Genomic DNA, 18,356 nt, shown 5'->3' on the forward strand with positions numbered 1-18,356 from the left:
GGATGGTGATGCGATCGTCGCCGAAGCCGAGGCTGAGAGAGTGAGCAGTGAAAGGAGCTGCGGGTCGGGACGCATTAGCCCTTTATTGAGCCCCTCCCCCGCGGCGGCGCTCCGAGCTGGGTGGCGGGTGGTCCCTGCTCAGGTCCTTCACCACCCGAGCGCCAGCCCGTCGGTGCGCAGCCTCCCCAACAGGGGCGAGTCAGTGCAGGCCTGTCCCCGGGAAAGAAAGCTCGGTGGGCGGGCGCTCCAAAGAGACAAGGCAACTCCGAAGCCCAGCTCACTCCCTTTCCCCAGCCAGGAGGGTTTCTCCTCCACTTCCCCACCCAACTCGGACTCCCAAACCCCCAGAGGAATGGATGGTGGGAAAGAAAGTTGTACTTCAGCACGCGCGCTAGGGGGCGCACCCCTCCTGGTTGAGGTTGGGAGTAGGGGCCCCAAGCGATCCTTTATGCAGCAGAGAGGGAGATCGCCGGGGGAGGGGCGGTACCAGGCAGACCCCGCCAATGCCCACACTCACCTTCCGACCCCTCCAGCCGCTCTTCCTCTGGCCCTGCGCTGCCCTCTTCCCCGTCCAACGCTACCTCCTCATCCTCTTCCTCCCCAGAAGCGCCTGCGCAGAAGGAAGGCTGGGTGAGCTGGAGTCCCCTATTCTCTGGCTGTCTTGCACCCATCCCCCGACCCCCAACCTGGAGGGTCTGGACGCTTAGTCCTAGCGGCCCGCCGCCCCCTCCCATCCTCGCTCCCTCACCTGGCTGGAAGTCGATGGTCCTCAGCATTTCGGCCACATGCTCCACGCTCACGGTGAATTGCTCCATGCTTTCATAGCCCGGCTCCGGCCGTCCACCCAGCTCCACCTTTGACATTGTCCCGACCCTGCGGCAACCGCAGCGGCAGCGGCTCATTTGGAAGCACCCAGCACCCTCACCCCCTCCCGGTGGCAGCGGAGCCCCCGCGGCCCCTTCCTTTACCTTCCCACTCCACCTACTCACTTATTGATCAGCTCCTTGGCCTGCTGCAGGGAAGAAAAGAGGGTGAGAGTAAGCATTGTGCCAATCTCTGGCAAAGTCCCATTTCTGATGCCCAACACAGTCCTGCGGGGTCGGTGGGGATGCGCGTCCCAATTCGTTAAGGAAATAATGGACTCAGAGGGGGTGATTTGCCCAAGGCCGTGGGGCAAGTAGGTGCCAGAGATAGGACTTGAACACCGTCTCCCTGTGCCAAGGCCCCCACTGCAGCCACTAGGCAGCCTGACACCATCCCCCAAAGCCCACCTGCAGATAGAGCGCCATCTGCGGTTCCTCCATGGACTGGATGGCGGACTCCACCAGCTTAGAGGAGGCCTCCAGGTGGTCTCCGTACTGGCGGATGAGGCCCCTGACGCGCTGCAGCTTCTCCTCCTGCTTCAGGGCCAGCGCCTGCAGCAGCTCACCCTTACGCTCCTCCAGAACTGCGCACAGGGCCTCAAAACTCTGGTTTAGCAACTGCTTCTGCCTCCGGCTGTTGTCCTGAAAGACCGGAAGCAAGGATGAGACCTCGTAACTGGGAGAGCACGGGGCTACTTGTCCCACTCCCGACTTAATTGAAGTCACAGACAGCCAAGAAGAAAAGTGACCTGTCGATTACACCACAAATTAGTGCCAGAGACAGAACTCCAGCCAAGGGCTGCTGATTCCCAGATCTTTTCAGTAATAATAATGATATATATTTTGTTAAGGTTTACTTGACATATATTATATTAGCTTCAGGTATACAACATGATGATTCAATATTTGTATATATTTTGGAATGATCACCACAATATGTCTAGTTAACATCCAGCACCATACATAGATTACAATTTTTTTTTTCCTGTGATGAGAACTTTTAAGATCTACTCTCTCAGCAGATAACACTATATTTTAAAGAAGCTTCATGAGTGCTGTCTATATTACTTGTATTATCTCATTTAATTCTCAAAAAGATCCAATGAGGTAGCTAACATATCATTCTCTCATCACTGTTTTATATAGTTAAAAACAAGAAAAACTGAACACAGAGAAGTTAAGTTACTGGACCAAAGTCACAGAGCTAGTCAGGGACAGAGCTGGGATTCAAACCAACAGCCTGGTAAGCACATCCCACTACTTGTGATCCACCTCCAGGAGTCCAGAAACTTTCCCTCCCTCCCATCCCAGTCTCACCTCAATGGTCTGGCACACCTCCTCCATCTGTGTGATCACTGCTTGCACACGGTCATTGCCTGCCACCAGCATCGAGATGCCATCACTGAGCTCACTCTGCCACACACACACAGGCCAGCACTTAGGGCTGGAGGACCTAGTCAAGAGCTGTGCCCCTCCCACCCTGGCCAGGCTGCCCAGGAAAGGACTGCCCCCTCCACTCCACCATTAGGGCATCTTCAGGGCAGCTCTGACAGAGATCTAGAGAGTTTGGAGCCATTCAAGAAGTGTGGAAGCACACTCTGTGGATTCTGGAAGGAGGTGGAGAGAGGAAGTCCTCCACCACCAAATGAGAAAGGAAGAGACATTCACCAAATATCCACCAAATGCCAGGCACTGGCCTAGATGCCTTATCTGTAGATTCATGTCTTCCATCAATTTTGAAAAATTCTTCATGATTAGCCATTAGGATAATATTGCCTCTTTTCCATTCTCTTTATTCTCTCGTTCTGTGACTCTGATTAGATATATGTTAGACCTTCTCATTCTCAACCTCCTCATCTCCCAGTGCTGTATTCTAAGTTGTTTTTTCAGTCCCCTCTTACCCATCTTTTTTTTTTTAATTAAAAAAAATTTTTTTTGCCATGCCCCGTGGCTTGTGGGATCTTAGTTCCCTGACCAGGGATTGAACACGGGCCCTCAACAGTGAAAGTGTGGAGTCCTAACCACTGGACCGCCAGGGAATTCCCCAGTCCTCTCTTCCTGAGAGAAATCTGTCATTTAATTCATCCTTTGAATGTTTTATGTCAACAATTATATTTTCGTTTCTAAAAGCTCTATTTGGTTCTTTGTCAAATCTGCATTTTTGATAGTCTATTATTGCTTTTTAAAAATATTTATTTATTTATTTTTGGCTGCATTGGGCCTTACTTGTGGCATGCAGGGTCTTTGTTGCAGCACACGGGCTCTTCATTGTGGTGTGCAGGCTTAGTTGCCCCACAGCATGTAGGATCCTAGTTCCCTGACCAAGGATCAAACCCTGGTCCCTACATTGGAAGGCAGATTCTTAACCACTGGACCAGCAGGGAAGTCCCTATTGCTTATTTTTAAATTCCATTTTAAAGTATTTTATGCAAAGTGACTTTTCATTCTTCAGTAATTCCAGTATCTGAATTTCTTTGTGTATCTTCAATCATGAGATAATCTTTTGTTGTTCTTAATCTAAGAAAAACCCAAGGCCTAAATTGAGGGTTTTTCCTCCAGGCAGAATTTGCATTTGCTTTTGTCAAAAGCCAGGTGGCACAACTGACCACTTTAGGGATTCCTGGGATTCCAGTTTAAGCTGGGATCCTTGGGGGTCCTCACTGCAGGCCCCCCACCTTTTAGGAGTTTGGAGGCATAATCTCATCTCTCTAGTTCAGTAATAATTTGCCCTGTGGGAAATCCTGCCTTTTCCGTGCTTATCACTCAGGGTTCTGTTCTCATCCCACTTCCCCTCCTCCTCTCCCCACCTCACCGGCACTTGGAGCTTTCCTTTGCTTCCTACGTGTCTACCAATTTAACTTTTAAATTATGTTTTATGTAGAATCTAGATGTGTGACAGTGAGATGGCCTTGAAAGTCCACCATACTGCATCCATTTCTCATTTTATCCTTACAGATCTCAGGGGTAAGCATTTTCATCCCCATTTTACAAGTGAGGAACGTGAGGGCCAGAGAGGACAAGTGACTTACCCAAGGTCACACACTGAGTCACGCATAGACTTGGGACCTCAGCCCTGATCTGCCTGCCTTTGAAACCAAGTGGACTAAGAGGCTATAGTTTGAGACCCTGTCCTATGTCCCCACCCCCACACGCCTGCTCCCTCTGCTGCTTGATACCTTCTGGCGTTTGTAAATGGTGGGCAGTGGGGCCACCTCACAGTCCTTGTGGGCGCCAAAGACCTTGCAGAGAGAGCAGGTGGGCACTTCACAGCTCAGGCAGTAGATATTGATCTTCTCATCTTCATGCTCCTCGCACATGAGGTGCTGCTCAGCCTTGGAATGCAGCGGCCTGGAGGGTAGCGGGCAGGGTGGCAGGAGGGTCAGGGGCCAGGCTGGGTGGGGGGCAAGAGTGTGAGGCTCCATGAACACCTTCTCTCCACCACCCAGCGCCACCTTCTCTGCCCCTGCAGCTGGTGCTGTGGCTGGGCAGGCGAGTGACTTCCACAGGGCTCTTCCTTTGAGGAATAGAGCTATGGCACAGTGGAGACCTAGATCCAAGAGTAGTTTCTATTCCAGGGCAGGGAAGTCCCGTGGGGCGGGACGTCATGGAGGGTTGGCAAGGACCTTGCTGGTGGATGGCCAGCCCCTTCCCAGGTGAAGAGGGGGAAGCACTAACCAGGAATCAGAGGCTGCCTGAGCTGGGTGACCTGACGAGCTGGGGGCAAGTCCCTCCTCTTCTCAGGTCCAGTCCTCTTATCACTAAACTGAAGAGGCAGGTTTATCGTTTCAGCTCCTCTCTTCTGGCCCTGATGGGTTCCCTGCCTGTGTCCCAGGCCCTGCACTTTAGAGAAACAAGAGACCCTAACAGCTCACCGGGAGGACTCCTGCTTGTAAATGTCGATAATGTTCTCCACTAGCAGGTTCCGCTGCAGGCCGTAGACACCATGTCGGTCCAGGACAACCTCATGCCTGCAAGACGGGCAGCGGAAACGGCCTCCTGAAGACACAGTGGTGGAGCCCCGGGATTGCCACAGAGGGTTTGAGGCCTGTGGGGACGGGGAGCGTGAGAGAAAGGCACAGTGAGTCATGGGGGAACTGGGAGGAGGCAGGGGGGATATCACGGGGACTGGGGAGTAGGAGAGTGGTGAAGAGGAAGCATCAGCTCTTTTCCATGGCTGCGCGCTCCTCTGAGAGCAGCTCCCGGTGGGTGGCCATGGAGACTTTCCCACCTTTGCCTTGTTACTCAGCCCACCTCCTTGACTGTCCCTACATCCAGAGCCTAGCTTGATCAAGCCTGGGTAGGGCAAGCTCTCCTCAAAGGGGCCCAGCTTGGAGCTGTGGGGAGACATTGACCTCAGCAGGAAGACCAAAGTAGGAAATGGACTCTGAGTGTTGCAGTCCTCCAGCCTGGGGTTCTCACAGGCCACATCTGGGGGACGTTCTCTGCAGCCACGGTCAGGGGCACGGAGACAAGTGCTGAACAATGGGGCAGACCTATCGAGCTGGGTAATTCGGGAAAATCACTCCAGGGACTGGGAATCAGTAGTCCTGGGTTCTTGTGCTGCCCCGACACTGCCCTACTATGCATATTTGGGCAAGCATTCAACCTCTGTACAATTAAGGACGAGATTGGATTATTCATTCTACCATAAACATTGAGTGTGTCAGGTAATTGCTAGGCTCTGGGGATGAAACATGAACAGGTACATCACATTACCATCAGGAGAGCAAACTGACAACCACATCCAATGGGCTGCGTGTTATGACAGGAGGAAGCTCAGAAGAAGGGTTTACCAGAGCTGCTCACCACTTCCTCCCGCTTACACCTCTTAGGGAACTTGCTCCATCCCATCCTAAAAGGGAGAGCCCTGCCATGGCCCAGGCCACCGATGCTTGGCTCAGAATTGAGGAGGTGATCACCTGACCCAACAGGACCAATCAAATTTTCTCTCTAGGAACTTGGAATCGAGTCACAGAGGCTGAGGTGACCAGACCATGTGCAGCTTTTGAACTGAAAAAAGACTTGTGAAGTTGGGCTAAAAGCTGACATTGTGGCCACCCCAAAATCTGTGCAGGTGGACAGTGTGAGGGGTCAGACACTATGAACAGAGAAGGCTGGTCTGCAAGGAAGAGAAAGTCAATCTGGGGAGAGCAGCAGAGATGAAAGACTTGTAAATACTGCTTATTGTTGCTTGATATTCACCCCTTCTTCTTCAATAATAGAGGCTCTGAGTTTTTAGCAAGACACATGGAATAAAGACCATGTGACCAAGCCTCCCTTCCAGTTGGGTGTGACCAGGTGACTGCGTTCTGGCCAATGGTATATAAATAGAAATGTTTTGTGCAATTTCTAGGAAGTATCTTTAATGGGAAGGGCATGCCCTACTCCTCCTCTTCTCTCCTTCCTGCTGGCTGGATTGAAGGTGGACTGGCAGGACTTCCCTTGTGGCGCAGGGGTTAAGAATCCGCCTGCCAATGCAGGGGACACGGGTTCAATCCCTGGCCTGGAAGATCCCACATGCCGCGGAGCAACTAAGCCCGTGTGCCACAATGACTGAGCCTGCGCTCTAGAGCCTGCGAGCCACAGCTACTGAAGCCCATGTGTCACAACAACTGAAACCTCTGTGCCTAGAGCCTGTGCTCCACAAGAGAAGCCACCGCAATGAGAAGCCCGTGCACCACAACGAAGAGTAGCCCTCGCTCACCGCAACTAGAGAAAGCCTGCACACAACAACAAAGACCCAACGCAGCTAAAAATAAATAAATAAAGTAAATAAATTAAAAAAAAATATATGGACTGGCGTAGGTTGAAGCAGCCATCTTGAGCCATGAAGTAGCCACATGTCGAGAATGGCAACAAGATAAAAGGAGTGAGTCTCTTATGAGACAGTCCTGGACTACCTACCCATACTTTCACTGGAGAGAAAAAACAAAGTTTTACCTACTTGAAGCCATTGTTATTTTTGGTTTTCTGTCTTTTACAGCCGAACCTAATCCTAATTGGCTGGAACACCATGAACTCCTAGAGAGTAATGGAGAGAGCAGTCACCTGTGACTTTGTATGTTCAGATGTATTTCCTGCAATTGGATTCCATAAAATTCTCCAAATCCTTCTGCTCTACATCAACCAGGACCCTAATGCGTGTGCAGCAGCACCTACAGCACATAGAGGGCATCCAAGTCCAGAGTCTTATTTGATCCTTTGGTAGCAAGAGATGTAGGCAAGGCAGGAAATGTGGCCCCACTGTGAACTGGGTGACTTATCTTGGGGAGAGTGACAGGCACATCATAAACATTACATTTGGGGCTTCCCTGGTGGCGCAGTGGTTGAGAGTCCACCTGCCGATGCAGGGGACATGGGTTCATGCTCTGGTCCGGGAAGATCCCACATGCCGTGGAGCGGCTAGGCCAGTGAGCCACGACCACTGAGCCTGCGCGTCCAGAGCCTGTGCTCCGCAACGGGAGAGACCACAACAGTGAAAGGCCAACATACCAAAATAAATAAATAAATAAATAAATAAATAAATATTACATTTGGGGGGAATTTTTTTTTTTAATTTTATTTATTTATTTTGGGCTGTGTTGGGTCTTCATTGCTGTGCACAGGCTTTCTCTAGTTGTGGCGAGCAGGGGCTACTCTTCGTTGCGGTGCGTGGCTTTTCATTGGGGTGGCTTCTCGTTGCAGAGCACGGGCTCTAGGCATGCGGGCTTCAGTAGCTGTGGCATGTGGGCTCAGTAGTTGTGGCTCGCAGGCTCTAGAGTGCAGGATCAGTAGTTGTGGCACACGGGCTTAGCTGCTCCACAGCATGTCGGATCTTCCCAGACCAGGGCTCGAACCTGTGTCCCCTGCATTGGCAGGTGGATTCTTAGCCACTGCGCCACCAGGGAAGTCCGGGAATTTCTTTAAAATTATAAGAAGTTAACACTTTAGCCCATCATGAAGCTAGAACGGATTAGCTTGAGATTATTCAAGGCTGTGTTTGTGCATCTGTGCTTCTCAGTAACTGGAATTGTATGAATATTGTTGAGTTTAGTTTAAAGACTGGGTTAAAGTGTGAGATCACTGGGCTTTTGTTTGCTTAATACAATAATCTTTCAATATTTAGAATCCAAGTGAGCAAGATGGTGTTAGGAGAGCTCTAAGCCTGCAGACTTACTCCTGGAAGGATCTTCCTTCTCTTTGATTTGCTGGTGGCAAGCATATAAAGGTGCTCAGTAAATGTCTGAATGGGAGGAAAGGGGGCGTGTTCTAACGTCTTGACCCAGAGCAAAAACAAACTGCTAAGTAGCCTCTCCTAACCTCCCTCTCTCACTGCACTCTTCCTCTATACTCACTATTTAACAGTCAACACATGTTTTGAGGGCCTATTATGTGTCAAGCACTGTGCTGTGGGCTTTCCAGACATTACTGAATTAACCCTCAAGAATTTCTTGTAGGGCTTCCCTGGTGGCGCAGTGGTTGAGAGTCCGCTTGCCGATGCAGGGGACACGGGTTCATGCCCCGGTCCGGGAAGATCCCACATGCCGCGGAGCGGCTGGGCCCGTGAGCCATGGCCGCTGAGCCTGCACGTCCGGAGCCTGTGCTCCGCAACGGGAGAGGCCACAATAGTAAGAGCCCCGTGTACCGCAAAAAAAACCACGTGATTTTTCATGGATTTTGTCATTTAGAATGATAAATATTTCAGCTTTAAAAGTGAGTTCTGGGACTTCCCTGGTGGCGCAGTGGTTAAGAATCCGCCTGCCAATGCAGGGGACACAGGTTCGAGCCCTGGTCTGGGAAGATCCCATGTGCCGAGGAGCAACGAAGCCAGTGCGCCACAGCTACTGAGCCTGCACTCTAGAGCCCGCGTGCCACAACTACTGACCCCGTGAGCCACAACTACTGAGCACGTGTGCCAAAACTACTGAAGGCCGCGTGCCTAGAGCCTGTGCTCCGCAGCAAGAGAAGCCACCGCAATGAGAAGCCCGCGCACTGCAAGGAAGAGTAGTCCCCGCTCGCCGCAACTAGAGAAAGCCCGTGTGAAGCAACGAAGACCCAACGCAGCCAAAAATAAATAAATTTATTTTAAAAAAGAGTTCTTTTCCACAACATTGTTAATCAACTATACTCCAATATATTGTAAAATAAAAAGTTTAAAAAATGTGAGTTCTTTTAAATAGAAATACTCAAGCATAGCATAGGTGGTACACAGCTTTGGCAAACATCAGGAAGGTGAAACGAGAATGAAGTTTGGGATGTTTGCTCTAACCCTTTTCTGACTCCCCTTATCAAAATTTGTGTGTCTTGTGTCCCAAACCTTTTGCAAATGCTAGGTGGCTACCTTGAGAAAGTCACCTGTACTGGATATGTAGATAAAATTGTTACCCATTCTTGGCAACATCTCTATATTTTAACAGAGGGCATTTAATGCAGGATGATGTAGGGAAAGTAACTGATCTGAAGATCTGGTTTGGGATTTGCCATTTATGACCTTGGGAAAATAATTTCTCTTAGGGCTCAAATTTCCTCAGATCTAAAAAGAGGATTTGTACTTAGCACTAGCTCCCTTCAAAGGCTGATGTTTTCTGAGCAATGAGCCTTAATGGATATATTTATGGTAAGAATACTGACCAGTGTGGGGGAAGGGAGTTGTTGGTTTTCATAACAACCTTCTCCTCTCACACCTTGCAGGCCACCATATCCCACTCTGTTTAACCTTTTGGCTCCTGTGATCCAGTATCTCACTTGTTTTTGCCAGTCCCTAGCTGTCCCTGGATCGCCCTCTTCCTGCCTGATGCCAGCACTTCCTGAAATCCCATCTCCTCTGAAACAGCCCTAGTGTATTTAGATGGATTTATACATTCTACAATTTGTATTATCTGTGAGGTTTAAATTTTATGTAATACACCTGTATTATTTTTGTAACCAGAATGAACAGTAAAATTGCTCTTTCAGATAGTTAACGTGCTGGTTATTTAATAGTAAATATTAAATGAGTTATAGAGGAATTATTATGCAACTATCTTTAACAGTTCTTAACATGGGGAAAGACCCATGAAAAAAGCAGGATATAAGTCTATATAGACAGTAGGATCCCAATTTTGAAATGGGTGATGGGATTTACAGGATTTTAAAATTTCTTCTTTGTAGTCATCTACAGTTACCAAATATCTTTGTATAGACCATGAAATTACTTTATAAAATACATAAAATAAAAATTAAACATTTTGGCAATCATTTCCATTGAGTGATAGAATTGTGGGTGATTCCTTTTTTTTTTTTAATATAATTTCCAAATTTTGTACAAGGACTTTGGGTTTGGAGGAAGAAAAAAAACCTTTACTTTTAAAAAGTGCAATGCTCAATCCTGCCGTGAATGAAAAGGGGGCGCTAGAGTGCCAGACGAGTTAACAAGTGAAAATGCTATTTAGGAGACCGTAAGGAACTATGTTAGTGCGAGGGAGGAGGTGTTTAAGAAGATACCATCTGAAGACAGGGTAGACAGGAAGCAGGAGATGGTCGTTAGGAAAGAGTTTCAGGAGACCAGAGATACTATAGGAGTTTAGGTTACAGACAGAGGAGTCGTGAGACGGGCGTGGGTTGCGGGGTGGGGGAGGAGCTAGAAAGGTAGGTTTTACCAAGAAGGGCTTTTTTTTTTTTCTTTTTTTTTGGCTGCGTTGGGTCTTCGTTGCTGCACGCGGGCTTTCTCTAGTTATGGCGAGCAGGGGCTACTCTCTGTTGCGGTGTCTTCTCTTGTTGTGGAGCACGGGCTGTAGGCACGTGAGCTTCAGCAGTTGTGGCACGTGGGCTCAGTAGTTGTGGCTCGTGGGCTCTAGAGCGCAGGCTCAGTAGTTGTGGCACACGGGCTTAGTTGCTCTGCGGCATGTGGGATCTTCCTGGACCAGGGCTCTCACCCGTGTCCCCTGCATTGGCAGGCGGATTCTTAACCACTGCGCCACCAGGGAAGCCCCCAAGAAGGGCTTTTTAAAAATAATTGTGGTAAAAACATGGAGGGCTTTGAATCCAAGGGTAAAGATCTGAACTTAACTTTATAGGCAAGGTTTCTAAACTGCAGGAGAAAATTAGAGAGAATATTAATCTAACAGAGGTGATTTGGGTACATGGGAGAGGAGACTATGGCTTTTGCTTCTGATCTAAAGGCACAGATCAGAAGCAAGAGCCATAGTCAGTGCAGGTCACAGGCTTGCCCTCAGATAGTGGCAGTACTCCTGCAAAGACTAGGGATGCCAGAGGTGGAATCTGGCCAGTCACTTGGCTGTGGGTGGGCTGTGGGGAAAGGAGGGAGGAAGACACTTCAGGCATTTCAAGCCTGGATGCTTGGGAAGACACCGGAAGCTGTATGCTGTATACATTTTGTGTGACAAAATGTATAATTTTGTCAATTATACCTCAACAGAGCTGGGGAATAAATGCTGGAGAACTTAACCTGGGGGCCACAGCCCCCAAAAGATCCATGACTACAACTTAAGGAGTCTGTGAGCCTCGATGGGAAAACAATTACATCTTCATTTTCACTAACGTGCCGAGCAGAACTTGAGCGCTTTCTTCAATTATGAAGGTAGGCAACAAACCACGTAGGTTTAGCAGTACCTGTGACTTTGTCACCAACGGGTATTTTCATATCACATTATTGATCACAGTTGTTGATCAAATCTCCAAGAACAATTTATGCTTATCACTACTTCTAAACTATAGTAGTTATTAGGCCCACTGTTCCTTCTCTCTTTTTTTTTTTTTGGCTGCACCGCGAGGCATGTGGGATCTTAGTTCCCTGACCAGGGATCGAACCCGTGCCCCGTGCAGTGGAAGCGCAGAGTCCTAACCACTGGCCTGGCAGGGAAGTCCCCCATCTCATTATTTAATGGTTTATCGAGAAGCACATATATTACTCTATCAAAAAACATGTTCTAATTATTTTGGTAATTATATTCCAGCGTTTCTCAAGCTTTTTTTCACTCCTGCCTCTTCTAAGAGCATTTTAAGACATTTCCCCCCCAATTGCTATCCGCCGCAATTAAATTTTAACACCACAAATCTTAAAAATGTCAAACTCATAGAAGCAGAGATTAGAAAGTCAGTTGCCAGAGGCTCGTGGTGGGGAAATGGGTAGCTGTTGGTCAAAGGGCACAAACTTGCAGTTATAAAATGAAGTTCCCGGGAGGTGATGTACAGCCTGGTGACTGTAGCTAATGACACTATATTGTGTACTTGGCATCTGCTGAGAGAGTCTAGACCCCTCACACACAAAAATGGAAACCGTGATGAATGTGTTAACTACCTTGATTGTGGTAGTCATTTTACAATGTATAGATATATCACATTATCATGTTGTATACCTTAAATATATATAATTTTGTCAATTATACCTCAACAGAGCTGGGGAATAAAGTTTTACATAAGAGCAGAAAATAAATAAAACGTAAAATTGCAATAAATTTTTTTAATACCACAGATATAATTGGAGCATATCACCCCCACTGAGACTGCATGCTGTGTTCTAATGCAATTGGTTTTCTTTATAATCATATATGTTATAATTTATGCACTTAAAAACCCTGTTCTTAAAAAAACACACACATACATTGTCTTTAGGATCCATAGGCTTCACAAACTAAAAAGGGATCTATAGCACAAAAAGAGATTACTTCCTGCCCTGATCGTGAGTCCCCACATGGTCTCATCACAAATAGGAACTTTACACTCTGAGGTGCGCATGGCAACTTCCTTAATACGTCTCCATAGCTGACAGTCTCCACCTTGGGCTAAAGATCTCTCAGCTGACCAAAATCCAGTTAGCATAAGCTATCTTCTGCTTCTGTTTATCTTTCTCTTTCAAGACTAAGAAATAACTTTGCTTAAATCTTACATTTACACAAGGGAGCCAGCCCCATAAAGTAAAATTTCACAGGCCAATAATGTGATGTGTAGAGAAAATTCCATCACTCTAGGAAACAGAACACCTAGATTTACGTCCCTACTCTGTCCCTTTGTTTGTGTGACTGTAACCTGTTTCCTGTGTTCTCCCCTGTAAAATGGAAATAACATTGACTCTAACTCAAATGGAATCACACATGTGAAGGTACTCTATAAATTATAAAGCACTGTACAAATGGTTATTAAAAATCCTAATCTAGACCTTAAAAATATATGACCACAGAGAACCACAGGACATGAAATAACTGTTCTTTCTTCACTGTGAAGGATAAAATGGAACGGAATAAATACATGGAATTCTAGGCCATGATCAGGGCTTTTGTGTGGCATAAGAGCTATATGGTGGCTTCTATTTCTTTTGTAATGGTCCATGGCATCCAATAGAAACGTTCCATCTAGAAAGATGCTCTGTGAATGCAGTTTCTCTATCAAATCTATTCTTATCTCAGAATGTTTTCCCACTTTCCTGATATCCAGAGTGATGCTGATTGGGGATACTGGCCCAGGCTGGAAGGGGGGTTGTTGGAGGCTACCTCCCCTAAACTGTTGGCCTGGCCAATGATGAATAGTGGACCATGCAAATCCTCTGGGCCAGACCCTCAGAATACACTGGAGAAACTGGGAAAATGGTGGCAGAAGACCAGACATTTGGTCTGGTGACCTTGGCCCTCTTCCTCTGAGCTTTAGAAGAATACAGGCGTTGGCGGCAAAAGCTGAGCTGTGGGTGGAGAAGGGGTTTTGGGTGGTGAGCTAGCTCTGGCCGACAGAAGCTAGCAATGAGTGTGGCACAGGGGTTTGTGAATGGAGGCTGGCTGAAAGGAGGGCTGGTAAGCAGAAGAGTGAGACAAGGTAGGACGCTAGTAACAGAATGCAAAGTCCTGAAAAAATGGAAATCCATAATGACATTTCTTGAATTTGTGAAATCAGATTGTTAGAATTACAAGGATGTTAAAGATCAGTTTAAAACCTCCATTTCGGGGACTTCCCTGGTGGTCCAGTGGTTAAGCCTTTGCCTTCCAATGCAGGGGGCGTGGGTTCGATTCCTGGTCAGGGAGCTAAGATCCCATATGCCTCATAGGCCAAAAAACCAAAAAAATAAAATAAAACCTCCGTTTCATCCATACATGTGTAAACAGGCTTGAAGAGGTGAAATAACCTGCTTTACATCACATGACAAATTAAGGAAGAAGCTGGTGGGACTTGAGCCCAGGAATGCTGAGTCTCTATGATTTTGTTTCCCACTCAACCCAGTTTCTTCCCTAAAGGAAGATCCTAAGCCTGCTACAAGGTTAACACAATTCACAAAATTTCAGTGAACCAACTTCTCAAAAAGGAGACCTGCCCAAGGCTGGGCTGGGGAGGGGATGTCTTGGTGCCCTCAGTAGCAGGTGGAAGTGGCCGAGGAGACAGGCTGTGTAGGGTTTTCACCAGCTGGCCTATACTTGATGACAGCAGGTCCTAACAATTAGCCGGTAAAGAAGTGGAATTCGGGGATGAAGTAAAAGAGGTCATCTCCTTCCCAGTCTGCCTTGATGAGAGAAGGAGGCCCCTTTCTTGCTATTCCCATCTCTGTAAATCTCTCCCTACATGGACACCGTCCAGAAAAGCTGTTTCTGATCAACCTTCTTACAAGCCCTTCTGGTTGCCTGTTAAATTACAGCAGGTTGCAGCTCATAAACAAGTGCCCACAGTGAAGTGGGGGCAGGTATAAAAATAAACCGAAGGCTGTTTTAAAGTAGTTTAGGAGTGAATAGAGTTTACAAATTCAGAAACATGGGAAGATGTTTGTGTCAAATTCCCACACCGACAGCTTTCCTCTAGTCAAAATGCTTGGTAGCTGAGTGGGTGCAAGTGCAGGGAAAGAGAGAGAGAGAAATTAGAGGGGGTTAATGTGGTGTTTTGGTGTTTTATTCTGTTTAAATTCAGAGAGAGAGAAAGAGAGAGAGAGAGAGCTGTATCACAGCTCTGAAGAAAACTAGTTAAATTGTGATGGCAACCAAGTAAAAATATGTATGAGACAAGCACTTGAAAATAATATGCAAACATGAAAATAATTGTGTTGGAGGAGGTGGGAATTATGGATGACTTCCTCCCAAACCTTAATACGGTTCAACATTTTCAATGAAAAAAAATTTTTTTTTTCTTTTTTGGCCATGTTGTGTGGCATGTGGGATCTTAGCTCCCCGACCAGGGATTGAACCTGGGCCCTCAGCAGTGAGAGTTTGGAGTCCTAACCACTGGACTGCCAGGGAATTACCTCAATGAAATATTTTAACTTTTAAAATTTTGCTTCCTGGCTCTTTTGTTAACCTGATGTTATAAGATCATAATCCCTCCAAATTCTTGTTTGTTGCCCATCACAGCAGTTTTTAGAACAGCAGAACACTGAGCATCATCTAAATGTTCCAGAGCGCAGATTACACAGACTGTGGCCCAGCTACAACAATGGACCACTATATAGCCATGAAAAAGGAAGGTGCATTAACTTTGTTTTTTTTTTTTTTGGCTGTGCCGCAAGGCCTGCAGGATCTTAGTTCCCTGACCAGGGTGTCGAACCCGTGCCCCCTGCAGTGGAAGTGCAGAGCCTTAACCACTGGACCGCCGGGGAAGTCCCCAAAACTGTGGATATGAAACAATGGCCAAGAGAGTGAACAAAGGCAGGTATAGGATGAATTTAGTTTAAACGTGTGTGTATACACACACACACAGAGACGTGTACCGGACCATGGAAGGATACCCAAGAAAGCTGGTAATGGAGAAGGGAATTACATAGGGCCCGAGGTGAAGATTCACTTTTCATGATATAAATTCCTATAGCGTTTGAAAAAAAAAAAGTGTGTGTGGGTGTATAATATACTGGTATCACTTTTCTAAGTCCTATTAACTTTCTAGGCAATGTTCTAAGGGTGTTCTTCCTAAGTAGTTTTAAGAGAGAGAAACCACAAGTCCTATTCTTGTCCCCATACTTAGAAAACAGACAATCTGATTATGCCTAGAGTTGTCAAAATGTGGAGGCAATGTGTGAGAAACTAAATATGCTCATCTTGCAGAGGGAGGTCTACTGAGATGTGTATACATAGTGCAGCTGAAGAACTGGGTCAGCCTCCCACCAGGCCACCCCAAATAAAGCAGCAAGGAAATGAGCTGTTCAACTTCTCTCCTTGGAGGGCCCAGGGGTGCCCGGCACTTTAAAGGATACACAGTAGTCCAGATGCACAGAACCATCGCAAAGCTCTGGGAATCATGTTCTCTCCCAAATATTCTGTACCAAACAATTCCCAGGTCTCTCAGGGCCCAGATCAGTATTCCAGAGCTTCAAGGAACCAAAACAGTGTGTCTAGATACAGAGGAGGGACTGGAACAGCTTCTAGCCTCCATATGTAGGACCGTCCCTGGGTCCTCTACCCAATGACACTGTGTGCCAGGCACTTTAATATTCTGACCAATTTTTTACAGAACACGTTACCTTCACTCTCAAAACTTTGTTTTGCTTTCACATATTTCAGGCTCTAATGAAAAGACGTTTCACTACAAATTCATGAGAAGGGATGGCAAAATCTTTTTGTCATTCCCTCCTAGGCATTTCAGCCTGAAGGATGTTCAGCGTTACTAAGACCGAGGCAAAACCCAAGATAGTGGGCAAGGCATAGCCTCTGGTACATGACTTAGTGCCCGGGATAAGCAGATCCCAGAGAGGGAAAATCACTGGCTCCGAGGTTCTCTGGAGCCAAATAATGGCAAGTTTGGACACGTAGAGGAACAGGAGATGGGAACAAGCCTTGATGGGAAGATGGCAGGAGAGACCATGGAGTTCAGTGAAGATGGCAGACAGCAAAAGGTGGGTCACAGGGCGTAGCTGTGGAATGACCTGAATTAGCCAGCCCATTATTTTCCCCAAACATGCTGCCCCTAAACAACTTAAAAGGGAAACATTTTCCTGGTTAAGTTGAAAATCACTGTGTTCAACACATTTCCTCATAATTTCTGATACAGATGAAGACTAAGTGCTCACGATGTCCCTTATCGCTGCCATGCCTACTAAGCCAGCCAGCTCTGGTCTATTCTGAGTTTCTACTTCATTTGCAAGGGTGTGTGTGTGTGTGTGTGTGTGTGTGTGTGTGTGTGTGTGTACATGCCTTTATCCCTCACTCTCCCTGATCTTTGTTCATTTTACAGGTTACTAGAACCTACACCAGGGCACAGGGCAAGAAAGAAAACCCATTTATATAAACCATTCTGATATGTGCTTTTATTTTTGAAACCATGAGCTAAAATGATATCTGTGAACTTGATTAACTATGCTTTGCTCCATGACCACACATAAGCCAAGACTGGTTACATTTGGGGATGTACAATTTATTCTCTGCCTTTTCCCTGCTTAAGTGACCTCAATCCATTTTAACCAGCAGGTCCCTTTACTGACCAGTCTGAGGTGGACACAGGTGTGAACTTCGGCTGGGAGGATTCCCAGTCTCCTGCCCACTGTCTAACTCTGCCCCCCCCCCCACCAGAGATGGATGCGTTCAGCTTTGCTTTAAATACAAATAGTTTCACTGTCACCATGGACCTTTCTCACAGTTTATTTTTTAATGTTTCATTATCTCACTGCTATTTTCTCCAGATTTTCCATATTGTTCTCGAAATCTCAAACTCCAAACTGGAATGCAGAGTCTAGCACAGACTGTCACACAGCCTGGTGGAGGATCATTTCCCTCCCAGTTTCTAAGGGGGTCTCCTTTCCTCTGTAGATACCAGCATCCCAGCGGCTGTCCGTGCACAGGCTGTACTCGCCAGCCTGCAGAGCAGCTGCTGACTCATGCTTACTTTGGGATCTGCTAGGACCCCTGGCTCTTCTTCTGCTCTTCAGCCAGGACAGCCACCACCCACCTCATGGAACCCATCTCCCATCACTTCCTGGGATCTCAGCGCTGACCTGATGAGAAGTCTCCCACGAGTCTGCACTGCTTTACCCGGCCCTGCCCCTGCCCCGGCCCACCTGGAAGACGTCATTGGCACACTTGCGGCACAGGTTGTGCTGGCAGGGCAGGATCACCACCGGTTTGGAGAACATCTCCAGGCAGATGGGGCAGATGAGCTGCTTCTCCAGGCTGTCCATGCTGTGTGCATCCCCTAGCAGCGGCTTGAAACCCACTGTGAAGTTCATCCCCTCAGCAATCGTGCCTGCCCTGGCCTTGACCCTGGTCCTGGCCTTCCCTCACTGCCTCTGGACCCTTCCTCGTTTACTTTAGACAGTCTGCGGATTCTTGTGCTCCCTCACTCCCGAAATAGCTCTGCTATCTCTTCTGTCCCTTCCTCTAACAATTTGCCTTGTCTTAAATAGCTGTTTTCAGACACTTCTGTGTCTCTCTTGAGTCTCTGCTCTGTACCCCAGCCAGGCACACGTAGCTTTTTCTATCCCTCCCTCCCTGAACGGCTCTGTCCCTGGGAATTTCTCCTTTTGTTTCCCAAACCACTCTTGTCCACTCTATGGGCGGCACTGTTTGTCTCTCACTCCCCAGAGAGGAGATTATTTTTTAACGTGGGGGTGGGGAACAAGGG

At 47.3% G+C, this 18,356-nt stretch overlaps 1 protein-coding gene across 1 annotated transcript; it reads right to left on the reverse strand.

Moving 5' to 3' along the window:
• Window positions 1–64: 64 nt before the first annotated feature.
• On the reverse strand, window positions 65–18,289 carry TRIM54 (tripartite motif containing 54). Its single transcript, XM_049696224.1, has 9 exons — window positions 17,794–18,289; window positions 4,736–4,908; window positions 4,040–4,211; window positions 2,181–2,276; window positions 1,272–1,505; window positions 990–1,012; window positions 749–873; window positions 518–610; window positions 65–210 (listed from the first exon to the last, which is right to left on the reverse strand). The coding sequence occupies exons 1-9, from the start codon at window positions 17,959–17,961 to the stop codon at window positions 200–202; spliced, it is 1,095 nt and encodes a 364-aa protein (XP_049552181.1). The 5' UTR covers window positions 17,962–18,289; the 3' UTR covers window positions 65–199.
• Between the last annotated feature and the right edge of the window lie 67 nt (window positions 18,290–18,356).

Source organism: Orcinus orca, chromosome 13 (assembly GCF_937001465.1).
Source record: "Orcinus orca chromosome 13, mOrcOrc1.1, whole genome shotgun sequence".
NCBI classification, from domain to species: domain Eukaryota; kingdom Metazoa; phylum Chordata; class Mammalia; order Artiodactyla; family Delphinidae; genus Orcinus; species Orcinus orca.